General features: G+C 43.4%; 1 protein-coding gene across 2 annotated transcripts; it reads left to right on the forward strand.

Annotated features, from left to right (window-relative positions):
- The first annotated feature begins 264 nt into the window (after positions 1 to 264).
- On the forward strand, positions 265 to 16,776 carry gal3st1b (galactose-3-O-sulfotransferase 1b). 2 transcript variants are annotated; one of them, XM_060908460.1, is made up of 3 exons: positions 265 to 458; positions 14,856 to 15,009; positions 15,366 to 16,776. In XM_060908460.1, the coding sequence occupies exons 2-3, from the start codon at positions 14,891 to 14,893 to the stop codon at positions 16,507 to 16,509; spliced, it is 1,263 nt and encodes a 420-aa protein (XP_060764443.1). In that variant the 5' UTR covers positions 265 to 458; positions 14,856 to 14,890; the 3' UTR covers positions 16,510 to 16,776. The 2 variants fall into 2 exon arrangements, with proteins under 2 accessions (XP_060764443.1, XP_060764442.1); XM_060908459.1 differs by having other exon boundaries at positions 266 to 465.
- The last annotated feature ends 3,507 nt before the right edge of the window (positions 16,777 to 20,283 follow it).

Here is a 20,283-nt window from a genome sequence, read left to right on the forward strand (position 1 = left end):
CATTGAAAAGAACAGTGCTTTTCTTTCAGAAATAAGGACATTTCAAAGCGACCCCAAACTTTTGAACAGTAGTGTAAAAAGACTATGCCTCTATTCCGTATCCACAACAATAGACCTTCTTTTGAGGTTATTGTTGTTGGATGTTTTTGGTCATAAGCCATAATTACAGCCTGAGACAAGAACCTGATTGGTTCCCTGAGTGCAAGCTCAGCCCATACTAATGCAAAATAATACATTTGCTCACTCTCATGTACGCACGCGCACACACACTCACACGCCCTTTCTCACAGAGGCAGACAGGTAGAAAGTAAGAGATAAAGTAGAACAGGTTCTTTGAGCTGCGTCTGAGACTATAAGCCTGGCATGAAGATGTTGGAATGTCTGATGTTCTCAAAAGTTTCATCAGCACAGAGTCATTCCTCATAATCTTGCATCTAAATTAGGAATTACTTAATAAGGTATAAGGTAGGACGAATTCAAATCCATAATCTTTGATTGTAAGAAATTTAGACAGCATTAAAAATTGTACAGAACCTCTTATCGTGCTGTGATAATAACCTCAATGTCAAGTCTGTTATAGGAAGATAGAAGCGTTATAGACTAAATATTCATGGCATACATTATAATAGGACGGTTATTTTCCTAAAGAGAGCCTTTAAATGCTCAGTTTTCAAGCAATCAGGCTCCCATATTCCTGCTTACCTGCTTATTCAATGCTTAACAATACAGCAGATTACTATCATTACAGTATTTCTACTCACTGAGCTTGTGAGGCTGGGCGAGTAATTCTAGCGGTGCACAACACAACTACACACATCTTTCCATTCTAAAAAATGTGACTTGTATTTGTGTTCAAGTGTTTTTAATAAGTTTTTAATAAGTCGACCATGCTTTGTGCAGAGTCAGAGAGCTGATACAGATCAGATAGTGTGAAAATTCCTCACACTGTCCAAACCTGAAATCGGAGAGGCATTTTTCTATTTTGCTCAGATGCTGTATGACTCCACTGTTTGCTGTAAAGCTACCCTTTCGATGATCCTATTATAAACTTTGGATTTGATACACATTTCCTGTTTTGAAAAGGTTGTTGTCAGGGATATATTTCTTTTCATCCTTTCCTCATCCTTTCCTAGACAGCCCTTGTTTTTAAAATTCTCCTCCTGTGCAAGGTTAAACTATACTTTGGAGAAAGACAGAAGTAAAAATGAATTCAATTGAATTCATTTGTGTAGATCTTTATCCATCCATCCATCATCTGTAGGCGCTTATCCTGTCCTACAGGGTCGCAGGCAAGCTGGAGCCTATCCCAGCTGACTACGGGCGAAAGGCGGGGTACACCCTGGACAAGTCGCCAGGTCATCACAGGGCTGACACATAGACACAGACAACCATTCACACTCACATTCACACCTATGGTCAATTTAGAGTCACCAATTAGCCTAACCTGCATGTCTTTGGACTGTGGGGGAAACCGGAGCACCCGGAGGAAACCCACACGGACACGGGGAGAACATGCAAACTCCACACAGAAAGGTCCTCGTCGGCCGCTGGGCTCAAACCCAGAACCTTCTTGCTGTGAGGCGACAGTGCTAACCACTACACCACCGTGCTGCCCTGTAGATCTTTAAAGAAGAGATATTGTCACAAAGCAGCTTTACAGGAATTGGGATATACGGTAGGTTTAGATCCCGAATAAGCAAGCGAGCTCGAAGAGCGGCAGGGAAAAATTATCTTCTGAGTGACACCGGATAGTGTGATTAAAAATATTTACTCTTCTTTAATGGATACTTGTTGAAAGGATTTTCAACATGAGCTGATTGTGAATAAAAGTCCTGAGATGATTCCAGGACAGTGTTTATGATTACAGAAGGAAGAACAAATCTACAGTATCTACAGGTGAGATTATCCAATGGATTAAGGGTGAGACTTGGGAATAAACTGTATCTGATGAATGGTCTACGTCCCATCTGCATTCTCTAAACATGTTATAACATGACTGCTGGCTATTAATATATTAAGTAATGGAAAGAAAAAAATACGAATTCAACACATGACGTTCATGGAACATTTTGCTGTGAGACTCCCAGTGAGCTGCATGTGAACAAAAATAGCTTGAAATGATAGTTTTAGTGAGATTAGGGTGAGCAAAATGGTAACTATAACTGAATGAATGCTATATGTTTTTTGTTGTTGTTGTTGTTGTTGTTGTTGTTGTTTTGGGTTTTTTTTTTGTTTTTTTTGGTTGTGTTACAAGTCAGAATTATAGGTCAGGTGTAATTTTTCAACCTACAGTGGTGCTTGAAAGTTTGTGAACCCTTTAGAATTTTCTATATTTCTGCATAAATATGACCTACAACATCATCAGATTTTCACACAAGTCCTAAAAGTAGATAAAGAGAACCCAGTTAAACAAATGAGACAAAAATATTATACTTGATCATTTATTTATTGAGGAAAATGATCAAATATTACATATCTGTGAGTGGCAAAAGTATGTGAACCTCTAGGATTAGCAGTTAATTTGAAGGTGAAATTAGAGTCAGGTGTTTTCAATCAATGGGATGACAATCAGGTGTGAGTGGGCACCCTGTTTTATTTAAAGAACAGGGATCTATCAAAGTCTGATCTTCACAACATGTTTGTGGAAGTGTATCATGGCACGAACAAAGGAGATTTCTGAGGACCTCAGAAAAAGTGTTGTTGATGCTCATCAGGCTGGAAAAGGTTACAAAACCATCTCTAAAGAGTTTGGACTCCACCAATCCACAGTCAGACAGATTGTGTGCAAATAGAGGAAATTCAAGACCATTAATACCCTCCCCAGGAGTGGTCGACCAACAAAGATCACTCCAAGAGCAAGGTGTGTAATAGTCAGCGAGGTCACAAAGGACCCCAGGGTAACTTCTAAGCAACTGAAGGCCTCTCTCATATTGGCTAATGTTAATGTTCATGAGTCCATCATCAGGAGAACACCGAACAACAATGGTGTGCATGGCAGGGTTGCAAGGAGAAAGCCACTGCTGTCCAAAAAGACCATTGCTGCTCATCTGCAGTTTGCTAAAGATCACGTGGACAAGCCAGAAGGCTATTGGCAAAATGTTTTGTGGACAGATGAGACCAAAATAGAACTTTTTGGTTTAAATGAGAAGCGTTATGTTTGGAGAAAGGAAAACATGGGATTCCAGCATAAGAACCTTATCCCATCTGTGAAACATGGTGGTGGTAGTATCATGGTTTGGGCCTGTTTTGCTGCATCTGGGCCAGGACGGCTTGCCATCATTGATGGAACAATGAATTCTGAATTATACCAGCGAATTCTAAAGGAAAATGTCAGGACATTTGTCCATGAACTGAATCTCAAGAGAAGGTGGGTCATTCACCAAGACAATGACCCTAAACACACAAGTCGTTCTACCAAAGAATGGTTTAAGAAGAATAAAGTTAACATTTTGGAATGGCCAAGTCAAAGTCCTGACCTTAATCTAATCGAAATGTTGTGGAAGGACCTGAAGCGAGCAGTTCATGTGAGGAAACCCACCAACATCCCAGAGTTGAAGCTGTTCTGTACGGAGGAATGGGCTAAAATTCCTCCAAGCCGGTGTGCAGGACTGATCAACAGTTACCGGAAATGTTTAGTTGCAGTTATTGTTGCACAAGGGGGTCACACCAGATACTGAAAGCAAAAGTTCACATGCTTTTGCCACTCACAGATATGTAATATTGGGTCCATCCATCCATTATCTGTAGCTGCTTATCCTGTCCTGCAGGGTCGTAGGCAAGCTGGAGCCTATCCCAGCTGACTATAGGTGAGAGGCGGGGTACACCCTGGACAAGCTGCCAGGTTATTGCAGGGCTGACACATAGACACAAACAACCATTCATACTCACACCTACGGTCAATTTAGAGTCACCAATTAGCCTAACCTGCATGTCTTTGGACTGTGGGGGAAACCAGAGCACCCGGAGGAAACTCATGCAGACATGGGGAGAACATGCAAACTCCACACAGAAAGGTCCTTGCCAGCCGCTGGGCTCGAACCCAGGACCTTCTTGCTGTGAGGCGACAGTGCTAACCACTACACCACCGTGCTGCCCTGTAATATTGGGTCATTTTCCTCAGTAAATAAATGACCATGTATAATATTTTTGTCTCATTTGTTTAACTGGGTTCTCTTTATCTACTTTTAGGACTTTTGTGAAAATCTGATGATGTTTTAGGTAATATTTATGCAGAAATATGGACAATTCTAAAGGGTTCACAAACTTTCAAGCTCCACTGTATATTAAAATTTTTAACCCAGTTAATAATTTGCTATTTGTATTACGGAGACTTACTATACCTACAGTCAGGTTTAGGGTTCAGATTTAGGAAGACTTTGTATTTTAAACTACTTGATTAAGTCATAAGACTGGACTCATGAATAAATTCAAAATATATATCACTCCTTCTGTTGCAGTTGTTGCTGGTCTTGTGGTTAAGGTTTTTGGTTAAGGTGTTTTTTTTTTAACCCAGGTTAAAAAAAAAATCACCTAGGTCGAAATTTTTTGACCTGTAACAATAGCGTATAAACTAAAGCAACAGATGAGATGTTATAGTGTTATAGACATTATATAGCTGTTATAGCTTAATTTTTTATAGTTATTCCATTTTCCGAATTGTACAAAATTCCCTGCCTTCTTCTGCGTAAATTCCTGTTGTTCTATGTAAAATACTTTGCCTTTAAGAAAATGCGGCACCGCCCCTTTAAGGAGCTGCGTTATATAAACAGGCACGGACGTTTCTCTTTCATGCCGTCGCATTCTAGGAGTCTCGTGTCTCGTTTGAAGGTCTCTCGGTGCTGTTGTGCGTGAATGTAAATAAACCACAACTGTTGTCACAACACAACTTCAGAACCTTTGACACAGATGTATATATGCACAGAGACAATTAATAAATGGCAAGATACAACCTCTAGAACAGCTGCGTTCTTTATGACCGAAGAATTAGGTCAGCGGGTGTACGACCAGTACTTTCCTCATCATTATATCCTACAAAGTTGGTCCTTCGAGCCGGATTGTACACCAGCTGCGTCATGGCTGCTTCTAGAGATGTCCAGGGTGAAGCACATCAGCCTGATCCTCGCCCCAGTCGGAGAAGACAACCTCCAGCTTATCTAGAGGACTATGTGCTCTACCACCCTCGCCAGTCATCCCCCTTCAGACCACACATGCGATCAACAGGGCATGCAACACATGCAAGTCAGAGCAACATTTCTTTCCCATCTGATGGAGCTACTGCTGCTAGAGCCTCTGTATTAGATCGACTAGAGGAGAGATGGAGAAGTTTAAGCACTGAAATGGAACAGCTTACTGTGGAAATGGAGAATGCAAAGCGTGCCTCTTATCCATTAAGTACAATGGGCTTTTCTCATGAGCATCCAAGATCAACCTCTCCTTATCCGCAGTATAGTAGCAGTTTGCCACATTCATTTGGCCATGCACCTGTCACTACTACCCACACTGGAGACAGGCCTCCCTCAGATTACATGTTAGCTCCCCAAACATTATGGACCAAATCCCCTAGTCACACTTATGTGCAAGAGTTGAATCCATTCTTGTCTCAGCCACTCATTCAATCCACTTCATCAGTGCTTCAAGGAGCAGCTTCCAGAGTAGGATCCTGGTTAGATATGACAGAACATCATAGGCCTCTGGCGACAATGGTAGGCCTGACCAAGCATGCAGCGAGTGTTCCATCAGATGGCACTTCTACACCAGCATCTTATGGTTCACCAGAGAGGGCATCCATAGGGCACTACCCCACGGCATCTCTGGCGCCCCAGCCAGCGCCCGCGTCACCTCTGCCAGGCCAGCCAGCGCCCGCGTTGCCTCTGCCAGGCCAGCCAGCGCCCGCGTCGCCTCTGCCAGGCCAGCCAGCGCCCGCGTCGCCTCTGCCAGGCCAGCCAGCGCCCGCGTCGCCTCTGCCAGGCCAGCCAGTGCCCGCGCTACCTCTGCTAGGCCAGCCAGCACCCGCACAGCCTCTTCCAGGGCAGCCAGTGCCAATGCAGCCTCCGCCCATTCAACCTTATCCACCAGTGCAGCTACCTGCTGGGCCTTGGTATCCACCTTATGGGATACCACAACCTGGGCATTATCCTTGGTACCCATACCCGTACCATGTGCCTCAATCTGCGGCCTACCCTGCAGCCGATACAGGAGCACCTAACTTGATGGAGATGGCCATCGCTTCATCCTATGGGATACCGAAGCCTAAATTGGTTGCATTCTCATCAGGCAAAGAGAGTGACTTTATTCTCCTGAAAAAAGGTCTGGACACAGTCTTAGGGCCTCACCGACATCTGACAGAGGATTATAAGTTTCAAGTTCTCCTTGACCTTGTGAAACTTCCTGCAGCTTATCAGATAGCTAAGAGGCATCTTAACAGTCCACAGCCCTACAGCGCTGCGATGCAGGCTCTGGAGCAACGGTACAGCCAGCCACGATCCCTCATACAGAGTGAGCTGAAGGCCCTCCAGCAAGCTCCAGCTGTCCGGATGGGTGATGCCCAAGCACTTGAAGATTTCAGCACAGCAGTTAGCTCACTAGTGGGAATGCTACAGTCGACAAGTGGGCCAGCCAGGTACGAGCTGCAGTGTGGTTCGCATGTTGACATCCTGCTTAGCAAACTTCCTATGAGCTACAGGGATTCCTTTGTAGAACACTGCTTGAAGCAAGGCATCATAGCTAGTGGGTCTGCTACAACTTACACTTTGATTGACCTGGCGTCCTGGCTGGAAATTAAGTCTCAAACCCTGCAAATCTCTTGACGAGCCGCTGAAGGCATTCAGGGAGAGCCTGCACGTCGAGATACCAAGTCCTCCAAACAGACAAAAGTGAAGTCATCCACTGTGTTGCTAAACACTGCTGCTACACTGAAGGCAACTGCACCTTCCACATCGCCAAAACACAAGCGTGAGCGATTCAAGCCCTTTTGCCCATATTGCAAGTCCAACGAGCACTACCTGAGTGGATGTTCAGAATTCACCAGCATGAATACATCTCAGAAGTCAGATTGGATAAAGGAACAGAACCGCTGCTGGAGGTGTGGTAGAGGGCATAAACCCGACAAGTGCACTCTGAAGAAGCCTTGCGTTTCCTGTGGAGAGCAGCACCTATTGACTTTGCATGAGGTCGCATCTATGCAACAGCCCGGTGTCCTTACCGTCAGCACTGTATCCACAGTTGTTTACATGGATCAAGCAAGTCATTCACGCCGAGTGATGCTCAAAGTTGTCCCTGTTCGCTTGCGCAATGGGAACAAGATCCTGGATACCCATGCCCTGCTTGATGATGGGTCTGAAAGGACGATCATGCTTCCCACTGCAGTTGACAAGCTTGGCCTGAAGAGGGAGTGTGAGTTCCTAACTTTGAGAACTGTCCGGCAAGACATAGTGCACCTGAAAGGAGCCTCGGTGACACTTGAGGTATCAACCAGGTCGAACTTGGGCATCAGACACAAGCTCAAGAATGTATTCACTGCTTCAGAGCTGAACCTTGCTGAACAGTCCTGCCCAGCTGATGTCCTGAAGAGGAAATACCACTACCTGAGGGATGTTCCAGTCGAGCCTTTCCACAAAGCTAAGCCGATGATCCTCATTGGGTCGGACAATGCACATTTGATCACTGCCATATGTCCAGTCTGCATGGGCTCACCTGGCTCTCCTGTTGCTGTATGCACAAAGCTGGGATGGGCCATCCAAGGGCCTGTGACGTTCCTGCAACAGCCCTGTCATCAGAGTTCATGCCTACACACCTCCTTCCTGTCACCCGCTCAAGAGCTACGACACAATGTGGAGAAATTATGGCAACTCGACACTCTGCCTCATCGCAATGAGAAAGAGATCACACGCTCAAAGCAGGACAGCTCCGCACTTGCTCTGTTGGAAGGTGACACGGTACGGATCAATGTGGATGGCGTGGAGAGATACGCGACACCTCTCCTGTGGAAAGAGGACCATACCTTACTCCAAGCATCACCCTCTGCTGTGATGCCTCTCCTACGAAGGGCTGAGAGACGGCTGTTGCACAACCCTGAGCAGGCCACCATCTACAACGGAGAAATACACAAGCTGGAGACCTGGGAGGACCTCCTACTTACCACGCATCAGGCTCTTCACGGGGCGGCTTCCACACCCCCAAGCGCCTCTGAACGCATTACAGCCGAACTGGCTCTCCTACAGAGAACACAGTTAGAGAGCTTCCCAGAGGAGGTGACAGCTCTCAAAGCTGGAAAGGCCATACCAACCAATAGCCGACTGAGCTCACTCTCACCAATGCTCGACCAACTTGGACTGATTGGTGGGAGGCTTCGCAAGGCTGAGGATCTAGAGGACGACACTCTTCATCCTATTGTACTATCACCTGATCACATGGTCACACGCCTACTGATTAGAGACTATGACAATCGTCTCCTTCATCCTGGACCAGAAAGAGTCTATGCAGAGGTCCGAAGATCGTACTGGATACTGTGTGGACGTCAAGCCATCCGTAAGCATCAGAGGCAGTGTACAGAGTGTTGTAAGTGGCGCAAGAAACCGGGGATTCCCCAAATGGCTGATTTACCCTCTGCATGACTTCGTTTGAATAAGCCTCCTTTCTGGTCCACGGGGGTTGATTGTTTTGGCCCCTATGCAGTCAAACTAGGCAGAAGACAGGAGAAAAGGTGGGGCATCATATTTAAGTGCCTGACTACAAGGTGTGTCCACTTAGACCTCCTTTGCCATATGGACAGTGACTCTTTCCTCCTTGCCCTACGGAGGTTTGTAGCAAGACGGGGAAAGCCATTTGAGATTCTTTGTGACCAGGGCACTAACTTCCGAGGGGGAGACAGAGAACTCAAGGAAGCCTTTGCTCAACTTGAACCTTCCCTGAGGGAGCAGCTCGCCGGACAAAGCATCTCCTTCAGATACAATCCACCTCATGCACCTCATTTCGGAGGAGCGTGGGAAAGAGAGATCAAGTCTGTCAAGGCTTCTCTCCAGGTTGTGCTACGTGACCAAATTGTTCCAGAGGAGGTCCTTGCCACCGTGTTGGTGGAGGTGGAAAGGATTCTTAATTCAAAACCTCTGGGCTATGTGTCATCAGACGTGGCGGACCCGGACCCGATCACACCAAACCTACTCCTTATGGGGCGGCGGGATGCCTCCTTGCCACAGGCCTTGTACAGGCCTGAAGCTCTGCTGGGACGACGACTCTACCGACACAGACAGGTCATCGCCGACCACTTCTGGAACCAGTTCATCCGGAGATACCTTCCCAACCTTCAACTGCGACAGAAGTGGAAGGGTTCATCAGAAGACCTAAAGGTTGGACAGGTTGTCCTGGTAATGGACAGTCAGCTGCCAAGAGCTATGTGGCCAGTAGGACGGGTCAGTAAGGTCATTACTAGTGATGACGGTAAAGTCCGGATTGCTGCAGTGGACATTAAAGGTAGCACCTACCTACGACCTGTGGCCAAGCTAATTGAGTTACCTGAAATGCCCAGTGATGTAGCTGATTAATGTAATAACTGATGGGCAGTTAATTTATGTTGTTTACAAATTTACTAAGTAAATTTGGGGGCGGCTGTACAAAATTCCCTGCCTTCTTCTGTGTAAATTCCTGTTGTTCGATGTAAAATACTTTGCCTTTAAGAAAATGCGGCACCGCCCTTTAAAGAGCTGCGTTATATAAACAGGCACGGACGTTTCTCTTTCATGCCGTCGCATTCTAGGAGTCTCATGTCTCGTTTGAAGGTCTCTCGGTGCTGTTGTGTGTGAATGTAAATAAACCACAACTGTTGTCACAACTTTTGTCACAACACAACTTCAGAACCTTTGACACAGATGTATATATGCACAGAGACAATTAATAAATGGCAAGATACAACCTCTAGAACAGCTGCGTTCTTTCTGACCGAAGAATTAGGCCAGCGGGTGTACGACCAGTACTTTCCTCATCATTATATCCTACATGAATGATCAGTTGAATTGAATGGGACCTGTTCTGTTGGTAAACGTTATGTCTTGTAAACATAATTTGCCTAATATTTGAATAGTTCATAAGTGTCATCATGGAGGGTTATATTGGACAGACAATGAAAAGTCCTAAGAACATTTTTAATGCTTTAATAAAAGGACAGTCAGTAGACAAGGAAAGCGTTCGATTTCTTTCTGATATGAAATGTATGTGTTTGTCTTGATATGGAAAATGCGATTTATTTTTATGTTTTTCCCCAAATATACTGTGTAGTATAATCTATATACAATAGACTGTACCTTCCAGCCGAATATGTGTCACCTGTACACTCTTGACTGTAAACATTCAGTCTTTATGCCAGTGAATGAATGAATCTGACTTTGCAGTAGGGAACTGAAAGATGAAAATAAGCCCTTTATCCAGTTGCTAAATGTTTTAATGTATAATAATAATAATGTCGGGGTGGCACGGTGGTGTAGTGGTTAGTGCTGTCGCCTCACAGCAAGAAGGTCCGGGTTCGAGCCCCGTGGCCGGTGAGGGCCTTTCTGTGTGGAGTTTGCATGTTGTCCGCGTGGTTTCCTCCGGGTGCTCCGGTTTCCCCCAAAGACATGTAGGTTAGGTTAACTGGTGACTCTAAATTGACCGTAGGTGTGAATGGTTGTCTGTGTCTATGTGTCAGCCCTGTGATGACCTGGCGACTTGTCCAGGGTGTACCCCGCCTTTCGCCCGTAGTCAGCTGGGATAGGCTCCAGCTTGCCTGCGACCCGGTAGAAGGATAAAGCGGCTAGAGATAATGAGATGAGATAATAATGTCCATTTTGTCCAACATTAACAGTTGTTTGGGAACTTTGTTGGAGGAGGTTATGTTTTCGCCTCTGTTTGTTTGTTCCCAACGTAACACAAAAAGTAGTGAACGGGTTTTGATGAAGTTTGCTGGAAAGGTGAGCCACAGGCCAAGGAACAATTGATTAGATTTTGATGAAAATCCGGATATGTATGTGGATCCAGGATTTTTTTTAGTCCCTCCCCAATGTAACTCATAAAGTAGTGAAAGAATTTTGATGAAGTTTGGTGTACAGCTTTAGTATTATCCTAAGTTCAAGTGGTTTGATTCTGATGTTGATATGTGGCTTGGTGGAGGTATGCAGTCTACCAGGCGCCCTTCTAGTTTCAAAATGTTATCATCTTTACAAAGGCAAATGCCACATATTCTTACATACAGACAGAAAATGAAAGAGAGAGTTATATGATAGAGAGAGGGGAGATTTTTATCTATTAGGCCAGAATTTTACTTCGTCATTCAGAGAATAACCAGCACGTCCTGTATTTCCTGTGCCACTATCACACAAACAGGAGGTATACAGACAATAGAACAGGTTCTCTGAGCAAATTCAAACATGAAAAAAAAAAAAAACCATGCTCGGTCAATGCATGCAATTTTTAATACAGTCTATTAGCTTACACAGGTGTGTCTAGCTTCACACACATATAAAGGTTCTCAACCTGTTGGGTTAAACGATCCCAGATGGACATTATGAAATTTGGAAATCCCCAAGCCTTGACCACCCTATTTTTATTTTCAAAATCCAGACTTATAATACAGGATGACTCTAATATTTGAACATTTTATTATGAGCCCATGAAGACCTACTTATTAGCACCTAGAGATTCGACCCAACACACTGTATACACTACCGTTCAAAAGTTTGGGGTCACTTTGAAATGTCCTTATTTTTGAAAGAAAAGCACTGTTCTTTTCAATGAAGATCACTTTAAACTAATCAGAAATCCACTCTATACATTGCTAATGTGGTAAATGACTAGCTGCAAATGTCTGGTTTTTGGTGCAATATCTCCATAGGTGTATAGAGGCCCATTTCCAGCAACTATCACTCCAGTGTTCTAACGGTACAATGTGTTTGCTCATTGCCTCAGAAGGCTAATGGATGATTAGAAAACCCTTGTACAATCATGTTAGCACAGCTGAAAACAGTTGAGCTCTTTAGAGAAGCTATAAAACTGACCTTCCTTTGAGCAGATTGAGTTTCTGGAGCATCACATTTGTGGGGTCGATTAAATGCTCAAAATGGCCAGAAAAATGTCTTGACTATATTTTCTATTCATTTTACAACTTATGGTGGTAAATAAAAGTGTGACTTTTCATGGAAAACACAAAATTGTCTGGGTGACCCCAAACTTTTGAATGGTAGTGTATATCTATCTATCTATCTGTGACCAGAGATGGAGAACTTTGGACCGACCTTCTCTGTTGGAAGGAAATTAAGTGAATAAATGAATGAATGACAGTTTATATATAAAACCAATTATATAACACATTAATAAGCCATATATTTCGCTGCTCATCCTGAGACATGTTTGGTTGGTGCAATTGTTATTATAACAATACTATGGCTCATTACTCAGCATGTTTGTTATGTAAACACGTCTATCTACTCCTTTAACACATCCTTTTCAGCAGCAGTGGCTCATGGCTTGTATTCAAACTCTATTTGTTTAATCGGTATCATTGAACGATGAGGATCATGGCGGTAACCTCATAGCAATTAGATTCCACAGGCTTAATGGTAGACGACCAAATCAAATCACAGCACTCGAGGAAGTCCCTAGAATCAGATTTGCATTCGCCATTACATACCATCCATTCATCCATCCATCCATTATCTGTAGCCACTTATCCTGTCCTACAGGGTTGCAGGCAAGCTGGAGCCTATCCCAGCTGACTGTGGGTGAGAGGCGGGGTACACCCTGGACAAGTCACCAGGTCATCGCAGGGCTGACACATAGACACAGACAACCATTCACACTCACATTCACACCTACGGTCAATTTAGAGCCACCAGTTAACCTAACCTGCATGTCTTTGGACTGTAGGGGAAACCGGAGCACCCAGAGGAAACCCACGCGGACACGGGGAGAACATGCAAACTCCGTACAGAAAGGCCCTCGTCGGCCACGGGGCTCGAACCCGGACCTTCTTGCTGTGAGGCGACAGCGCTAACCACTACACTACCATGCCGCTCCCACTTCAAACATCAGAATGGGAAAAGTCGTGATCTCTCAAATTGTGACTTTCACTGTGGCATGGGTGTTGGTTTGTGCCAGATGGACTGGTTTGAGTATTTCAGAAACTGATGATCTCCTGGGGTTTTCACACACAACAGTCTCTGGAGTTTACACAGAATGGTGCAAAAAAAAAAAAAAAACACCCCACTGACTGAGCGACAGTTCTGTGGGTGGAAACAAACACCTTGTTGATAAGAGAGGTCCGAGGAAAATTGGTTCAAGCTGCCAGGAAGGATATAGTAACTCATAGCAACTCTTTACAACCATGGTGAGCAGAAAAGCATCTCAGCATGCAACAGTAGAAAACCACATTGGGTTCCACTCCTGCAGCCAAGAACAGGAAACTTAAAATCAAGAACAAGTTTCTATTAAAGTGGCCAATGAGTGTATACTCTAGTATTTTTGAAAAATGTACTATACCAAGCATTTTGTCTACACTCTCAGAAAAATGATACCTTTCCTTGTCACATATTTTTTTCTCCTTAATGCGTATCTTTTACTGAGAAAAGCTGCATACACAAGTTGAGTTTAGTACTTTAGCAAAGCTTCTAATCTATACCTTTATTTTGCCACTCGACAAAAATCATTCACATGTGAACAGTTTCTGAACACAGCAAAGATGTAACACTTCCCAATTAAAGAAGTAAATTCTAAATATTTAATTGCAGTAGAAGTAGTGTTTTACTCTCCATCTTGTTTTGACACATGATGATATTATGGTACTACTAGAGTACTACTACTGTATTAGGTTGGGCAGATGCTTTCATCAAAGTGACTAATACATGATATGAAAATATAAAAGTTGGAAACACACAGTTGTACAGGATGTCTTTGCATGCTGTATCATTAAGAATTTTCCTTCACTGGAACTCAAATCCCAAACCTGTTCCAGCCTGACAATGCCCCATACATAAACCGAGCTCTTTGAAGACACGTTTTGCCAAAGTCAGAGTGGAAGATCTGATCTTCAGTGTCCTGCACAGACTTCTGACCTCAACCTCGTTGAACATCTTTGGGATGAACTGGAATGCAAAGAAGGAACGGGATGTTCAAAAAGCACATGTGATGGTCAGGTGTCCACAAACTTTTGAACATAGGTGATGCAGAATCCAGTTAAGACCACCTAAACTGAGACCAAGACATGACCAAGACCAAAGTGTATTGAGACCAAGACTTTAAGGGGTTGATATCAAGTCCAGACCAAGCCCTAAGTAGAGCGAGACCAAGTCAAGACCAGGACCAGACCAGTGGGTGTGAAGAGGGGCAGGGGAGGAGTGACAGCCGTTAACAGTAACGAAAATTTTGAATTCACCACAGCTGTGGTCTTGACCGGTCTTGAAATAAAATCCAGAGTCCTCTAATATATATTCAAGACCGAGACAAGACTGAATAAAAATGCGATCGATTCTGAGACGAGACTGAGACCTTCAAAAAGTGGTATTGAGATCAATCCCAGTTTCAGGTACTGCAACACTAATACATATTGACCAAATTTGATGCATGTGTTTTCAACTTTGAGATACAGTACATATAGTAAGCCCATAATTCTAGTTAGCTCTGTCAGGACTAAAACACTTGGAGCGTGTTGTTATAGGAAAATAAACGATACGACGGTGTGATGACGTCCTGATACTACACAGAAGTTGATTATTGTCCAACAGCAGTCCTGAAGTGTTTTATTCCTCTTGTACCACAGCAATTTGCCAAAACATGGATGTAAAACACAAAGGTGTTTTTTGTTCCAGATTGCCTAACCTTTGCTTCTGCTTCAACAGGCTTTTGGGGATCAAATCTGGAGCGCAGATAGAAAATGTACCATCATCTGCCCAGGTCAGGTCTAAACAGGCTTATATTGGGGTTCTTGTTCACCAGCATCATGATGATGTTGTACTGTTTTTCGACACCAGCATTCCAAACCAACACACCAAGGTTTGTCATTTATGTTCATGGAGGAGGAATATTACATTGTAGATTTGAATATTACACATAAAATGAAATTACAAGAGTGTGATATAATAACTGGATTGTTTATTGGTTTCATCTGCCTACATTTTTACAAAGGAAAAGACATTACATGAACTTGCTACAATGGAATTGCAAATATTAAATGATTTGTTTTGGAACATCTTCCACTGACTTGTTAGGAGGATTGCTTTATTAAACTAATGCATCGTAACTACTCGATTTTAAAATCTCCTCAAAATCCACTCAATTTTCTCATAATAACTGTCCCTCAAATAGCAAGTAGGCCTAGTAACTTTATACTGCATCTGTCTCATACACAGATTTCCAGTGCTGGCTCCATGTGCAAATAAAACCCCACCATGGCAAAAGAAGAAGGCATCTTTCTCAACAAGTAAGGTGGAGCACTGTGTGCCAAAAGTGAACCTGATGTTCTTGAAGACCCACAAAGCAGCAAGCAGCACTATTCTAAATATTCTCCTGCGCTATGGGGAGAAGAATGGGCTGAAGTTTGCTCTCCCCATTGGTCGCAATGACTTCTCTTATCCAGCTACATTCATGCGCATGCACGTGAAGGATTACAGGCCAGGCGCATGCTTCAATATCATCTGCAACCACATGCGTTTCAATGCTCCTGAGGTCGAAGCGCTTCTACCAGACGATGCATTCTTCTTCACCATCCTCAGAGACCCAGCTCTGGTCTTCGAGTCCTCGTTCCATTACTACAAAAGGGTAGTACCTTTGATATGGAGGATCCATGGTGAGGATAAACTGACAGATTTTCTGAATGATCCACAACTCCACTTTGACACAAATGGCTTCAACTCCTTTTATCTTAAGAACCTTCATTTTTTCGACCTTGGCTTTGACAACAAATTGGGTCCAGAGGATCCGATAGTGGACAGCGCCATTCGTGCCATTGCGGAGCGCTTTCAGCTCGTCCTGATTGCTGAACATTTCGAGGAGTCACTCATTTTGCTCAAGGATGCTCTCTGCTGGCAGATAGACGACTTGCTGTTCTTCAGTATGAACACACGCAGGCCGACAAGCGTGTTCCAGCTCACGCCCGAGATGAGGGCCAAGGCACGTGAGTGGAATGGAGTTGACTGGAAGCTCTACTGTTACTTCAATGCCACGTTCTGGGCTAAAGTGGACGCCTACGGGAGGAAGCGCATGGAGAAGGAGGTGCAAATGTTGCGCCAGAGGAACAGCGAGATGGCAGCCATCTGCATTAGCGGTGGGATGGCTGTGGAGGATCAGGACATAAGGGACCAAAGCATGAGGCCCTGGCAGCCTGTTGGAGAGCGCTCTATTTTGGGATACAACATAAAGAGCAACATTGAGCAGAAATACAGGGAGCTCTGCCGAAAGATGCTTATGCCTGAAATTCAGTACTTAACAGACCTGGGAGTAAATCTGTGGATAACCAGATTATGGGGCTGGTTCAAAGCTTTTTTAACATTATGATTTAAAGAAATAGTGCCATTCTCTGTCTGACCTCATGATTCTAAAAGGAATGGCACAATTTATTCTCTTTCATAAAATTATAAAATATGGTAAACACATTTCATGACATAACTATGACAAAGAAATGGCAGTAAATTAGCTTGGTTCATACGGCCCCAAATCAGAAAAAGTATGTTGAAATTGAAATTAAAACTGAAAATGATGATTTATAAATAATCTTTGAATTTTATTACACTCAAAATGATACAGCAGCACATTATTTGATGTTTTACCTCATGAATTTTATTGGTTTTCAAAATAAACACTTGTTTCAATTTTGATTCTTGCAACACGTTTCAAAAAAATTCGGAATGGTACAGCACTTTATAACATTGCTATTCCTTCTCACAACACTTTAAAGATGTTTAGAGACTGAAGGCACCAAGCGATGAAACGTTTCAGGTGTTATTTTGTCCCATTCTTCCTGCAAACAGGAAGGGGTCTTTGTCATATTTTTGTTTCAAAATTTGCCACACGTTGTCTATTGGGGACAGAGGGGACAGGCACCCTCTTCTTCCACAGCTATATCTTTGTTAAGTGTGCAGAATGTGGTTTTGCATTGTCTTGTTGAAGGCACTGACACAACCCCATACCATGACAGACCCTGGCTTTTGGACTTGTTGCTGGTAACAGTCTTTTTGTTTTTGGTCCAGAGCACACAGCATACATTTCTTCCAAAAGAAAAAGAAGAACTTTATTCATCACACATTTGTGACATTCCTCTCTGCATTTAACCCATCTGAAGCAGTGAACACACACATGAGCAATGAGCGCACACACACATACCCAGAGCAGTGGGCAGCCATGCTAACAGCGCCCAGGGAGCAGGTGGGAGCTGGTTGCCTTGCTCAAGGGCACCTCAGCCCAAGGCCGTCTCATATTAACCTAACCGCATGTCTTTGAACTGTGGGGGAAACCCACGCAAACACGGGGAGAACATGCAAACTCCACACAGAAAGGCCCCCGCCAGTCACTGGGCTCAAACCCAGAACCTTCTTGCCATGAGGTGACCGTGCTAACCACTTACACCACCGTGCTGCCCAAGAAGACCTGGAATACTGATTTGTCTGACCACAATACATATTTCCACTGTGTGATGATCCATCCCAGATGCCTCCAAGCCCAGAGAAGTTGTTGGCACTTCTAGACACAGTTAACATCAGGCTTCCATTTTGAACAGTAAAGTTTTAACTGGCATTTGTGAATGCAACGCTGTATTATAGCTTGACAAAGGTTTGCCAAAGTAATCCCGAGCCCATGTGGTTATATCAGCTATAGATGAATGATGGTTCTTGATGCAGTGCCGTCTGAGGGATCAGAGATCATGGGTGTTCAGCTTAGGCTTGAGCCCTTGCCCTTTATGCACCAAAATTCCTTCAGATTCCTTGAACCATTTAATGATATTATGCACCATAGAGGAGCCCTGTGATGACCTGGAGACTTGTCCAGGGTGTACCCTGCCTTTCGCCCGTAGTCAGCTGGGATAGGCTCCAGCTTGCCTGCGACCCTGTAGAACAGGATAAAGCAGCTAGAGATAATGAGATGAGATGAGATGCACCATAGAGGGTGAAATATCCAAATCGCTTCCTATCTTTCTTTGAGAAACATTGTTTTGAAACATTTCATTATTTTTCTCATGCATATGTTGACAAACTGGAGATCCTTGGCTGATCTTTTCCTCCCTCAAACACTAGGCCTTTCTTGGATACTGATTTTGTACCAAATCATGATTACAATCACCCGTTGACATCATGTTTCAAATCACATCATTATTTAATTGTTTTGCCTCATTACTAGCCCTAAATTGCCCCGTCCCAACTTTTTTTGGAATGTGTTGGAGGCCTGAAGCGCAGGAATGGATGTATATTAACAAATGAAATGAAGTTGGCCCGACAAAACATGAAATATTTTGGGTTCGTACTGCCTGCAATGAAATACAAGTCAAAGCAAATTTAGAAATCACTGCTTTCTTTTTTTTTTGCATTTTCCATACCATCCCAACTTCTCCTGATTTGGGGTTGTAATTATTGTCTGTGTAGTATAATGAAAATGTTTAGATATACCCTAATATGAAATATACTATAATCATTCATGAGATAATCAGGTGAAGGCTAAAAACATCTGATCCACACAAGGCCCCTAACATGTTGCTTTCCCATCCTGTTTGAGTGCTGATGATTTTGCCACCATCTTTGATGAGATCTCATTAGCCAAAATCTGCCAGTTTTCCTCCCTCCTGCCCCTATTCCTGCGCTGCACAATCTGTTTTCACAGTCTGTTTTCCCCCTCCTTTCTACTGAACACAGTTTCCTCCCCTTTCTGCAGAAGCTTGTCTTCTCCAGCAATCCTACCACCTGATGCTAGACCTCATCTTTTCCCCAAATGGATCTGGCAAGACTTCCTCCCCTCCGTTACTAACATTGTAAACAGCTTGTCATGTATCGACTGCATTCAAGACAGCAGGAGTTAAACATATTTTGAAAAAGCTCACACTAGACATCTCGGACGTCACCGACTAACCAGTATCACTTCTCTCCTTTCTTTTTGAAATTCAGTGGTGGCTTGACGGGTTAAAGCTCTGGGTGGCTGATCAGGTAGTCAGGAGTTTTGAGCCTTAGCACTGCCAAGCTGCCACTGCTTGAGCCCTTTGGCAAGGCCATATCAGTTGAACCTATCCACATTGACCCCGCATAGAAGTGGGGAAAAAGATGTAAGCAGGTGTATAATCTCAGTGGTCTGTCTTTCTTACCTAGAAGACCTCCAAGATCCTAACCAGTCACAATAAATATTATGGAGAAGATATACATCTGCAGCATGCAGACTTGCCACTGGTGTTCTATCACGTTCAGTTCTCAGCCCTCTTCTATTCTCTCTCTTTCTATACTTGCACTGAGGTCATATCTTCATTCTCTCCTTTTCCAAGTACACTCTCAGAAAATAAAGTACATGATTGACAGCAGCCTACAGTGGTTCTCTGGAAACCCTGATGAATTGACCACACTGTTTTATGGTCATTGCTCCACGGTCATAATCTTAACCACTTAAGCCGACACTGATCCTGCGGTTTGTGAATGTTTTCAAGTACAGCTATAATTGAAAATAATCTGTGGGAAAGCACAACAGGTTTCTTGCATTTTGTAGACAATAGCATGCAATCAGGTGCAGATGAGCCTGACTCTGAGACTCAACCCCATCTTCAAATGAAATCTAATCAAGTGACCGGTTAGGTTATTACTCTGTCACACAAAACACGATACACAGAACAAACGTAAAATCACAAAATCAGAAATAACTCGGGAAATGTTATTGGTATGTGGATTTGAATTTGTAACTAATGAATAGTCAGTTAGATAAGCGAATTAAAAAATAAAACATGGATAATCATAAACTCATGCTGTGCCAATGAACAGAAAATTTAAAAAGGAAAGAGAAGCCAAAGGATAGTAACAAACTACAGTATATTTAAAAAAGACAAACATAATATGCTTTTTATTATATATTCATTCATCTTCAGTAACCACTCTACCTTGGTCAGGGTCGACTGCGCTGGGAACAAGGCAGGAATAAGAGGAGTTCAGATGTTCAGATGTTCTTCAACCATCTCTTTTTGCATTTTTGGTGAAATTAAGCCTTCCACGAGTGGTGTTCTTCTACAGCATTCTATTAAACGTTATGAGATTTCATACTGTAGTCACAAGCTGTTGTCTTCAGGCAACTAGAACATTTTTTAAAAAA

The sequence above is a fragment of the Neoarius graeffei genome, chromosome 25 (assembly GCF_027579695.1).
Source record: "Neoarius graeffei isolate fNeoGra1 chromosome 25, fNeoGra1.pri, whole genome shotgun sequence".
Classification (NCBI taxonomy): domain Eukaryota; kingdom Metazoa; phylum Chordata; class Actinopteri; order Siluriformes; family Ariidae; genus Neoarius; species Neoarius graeffei.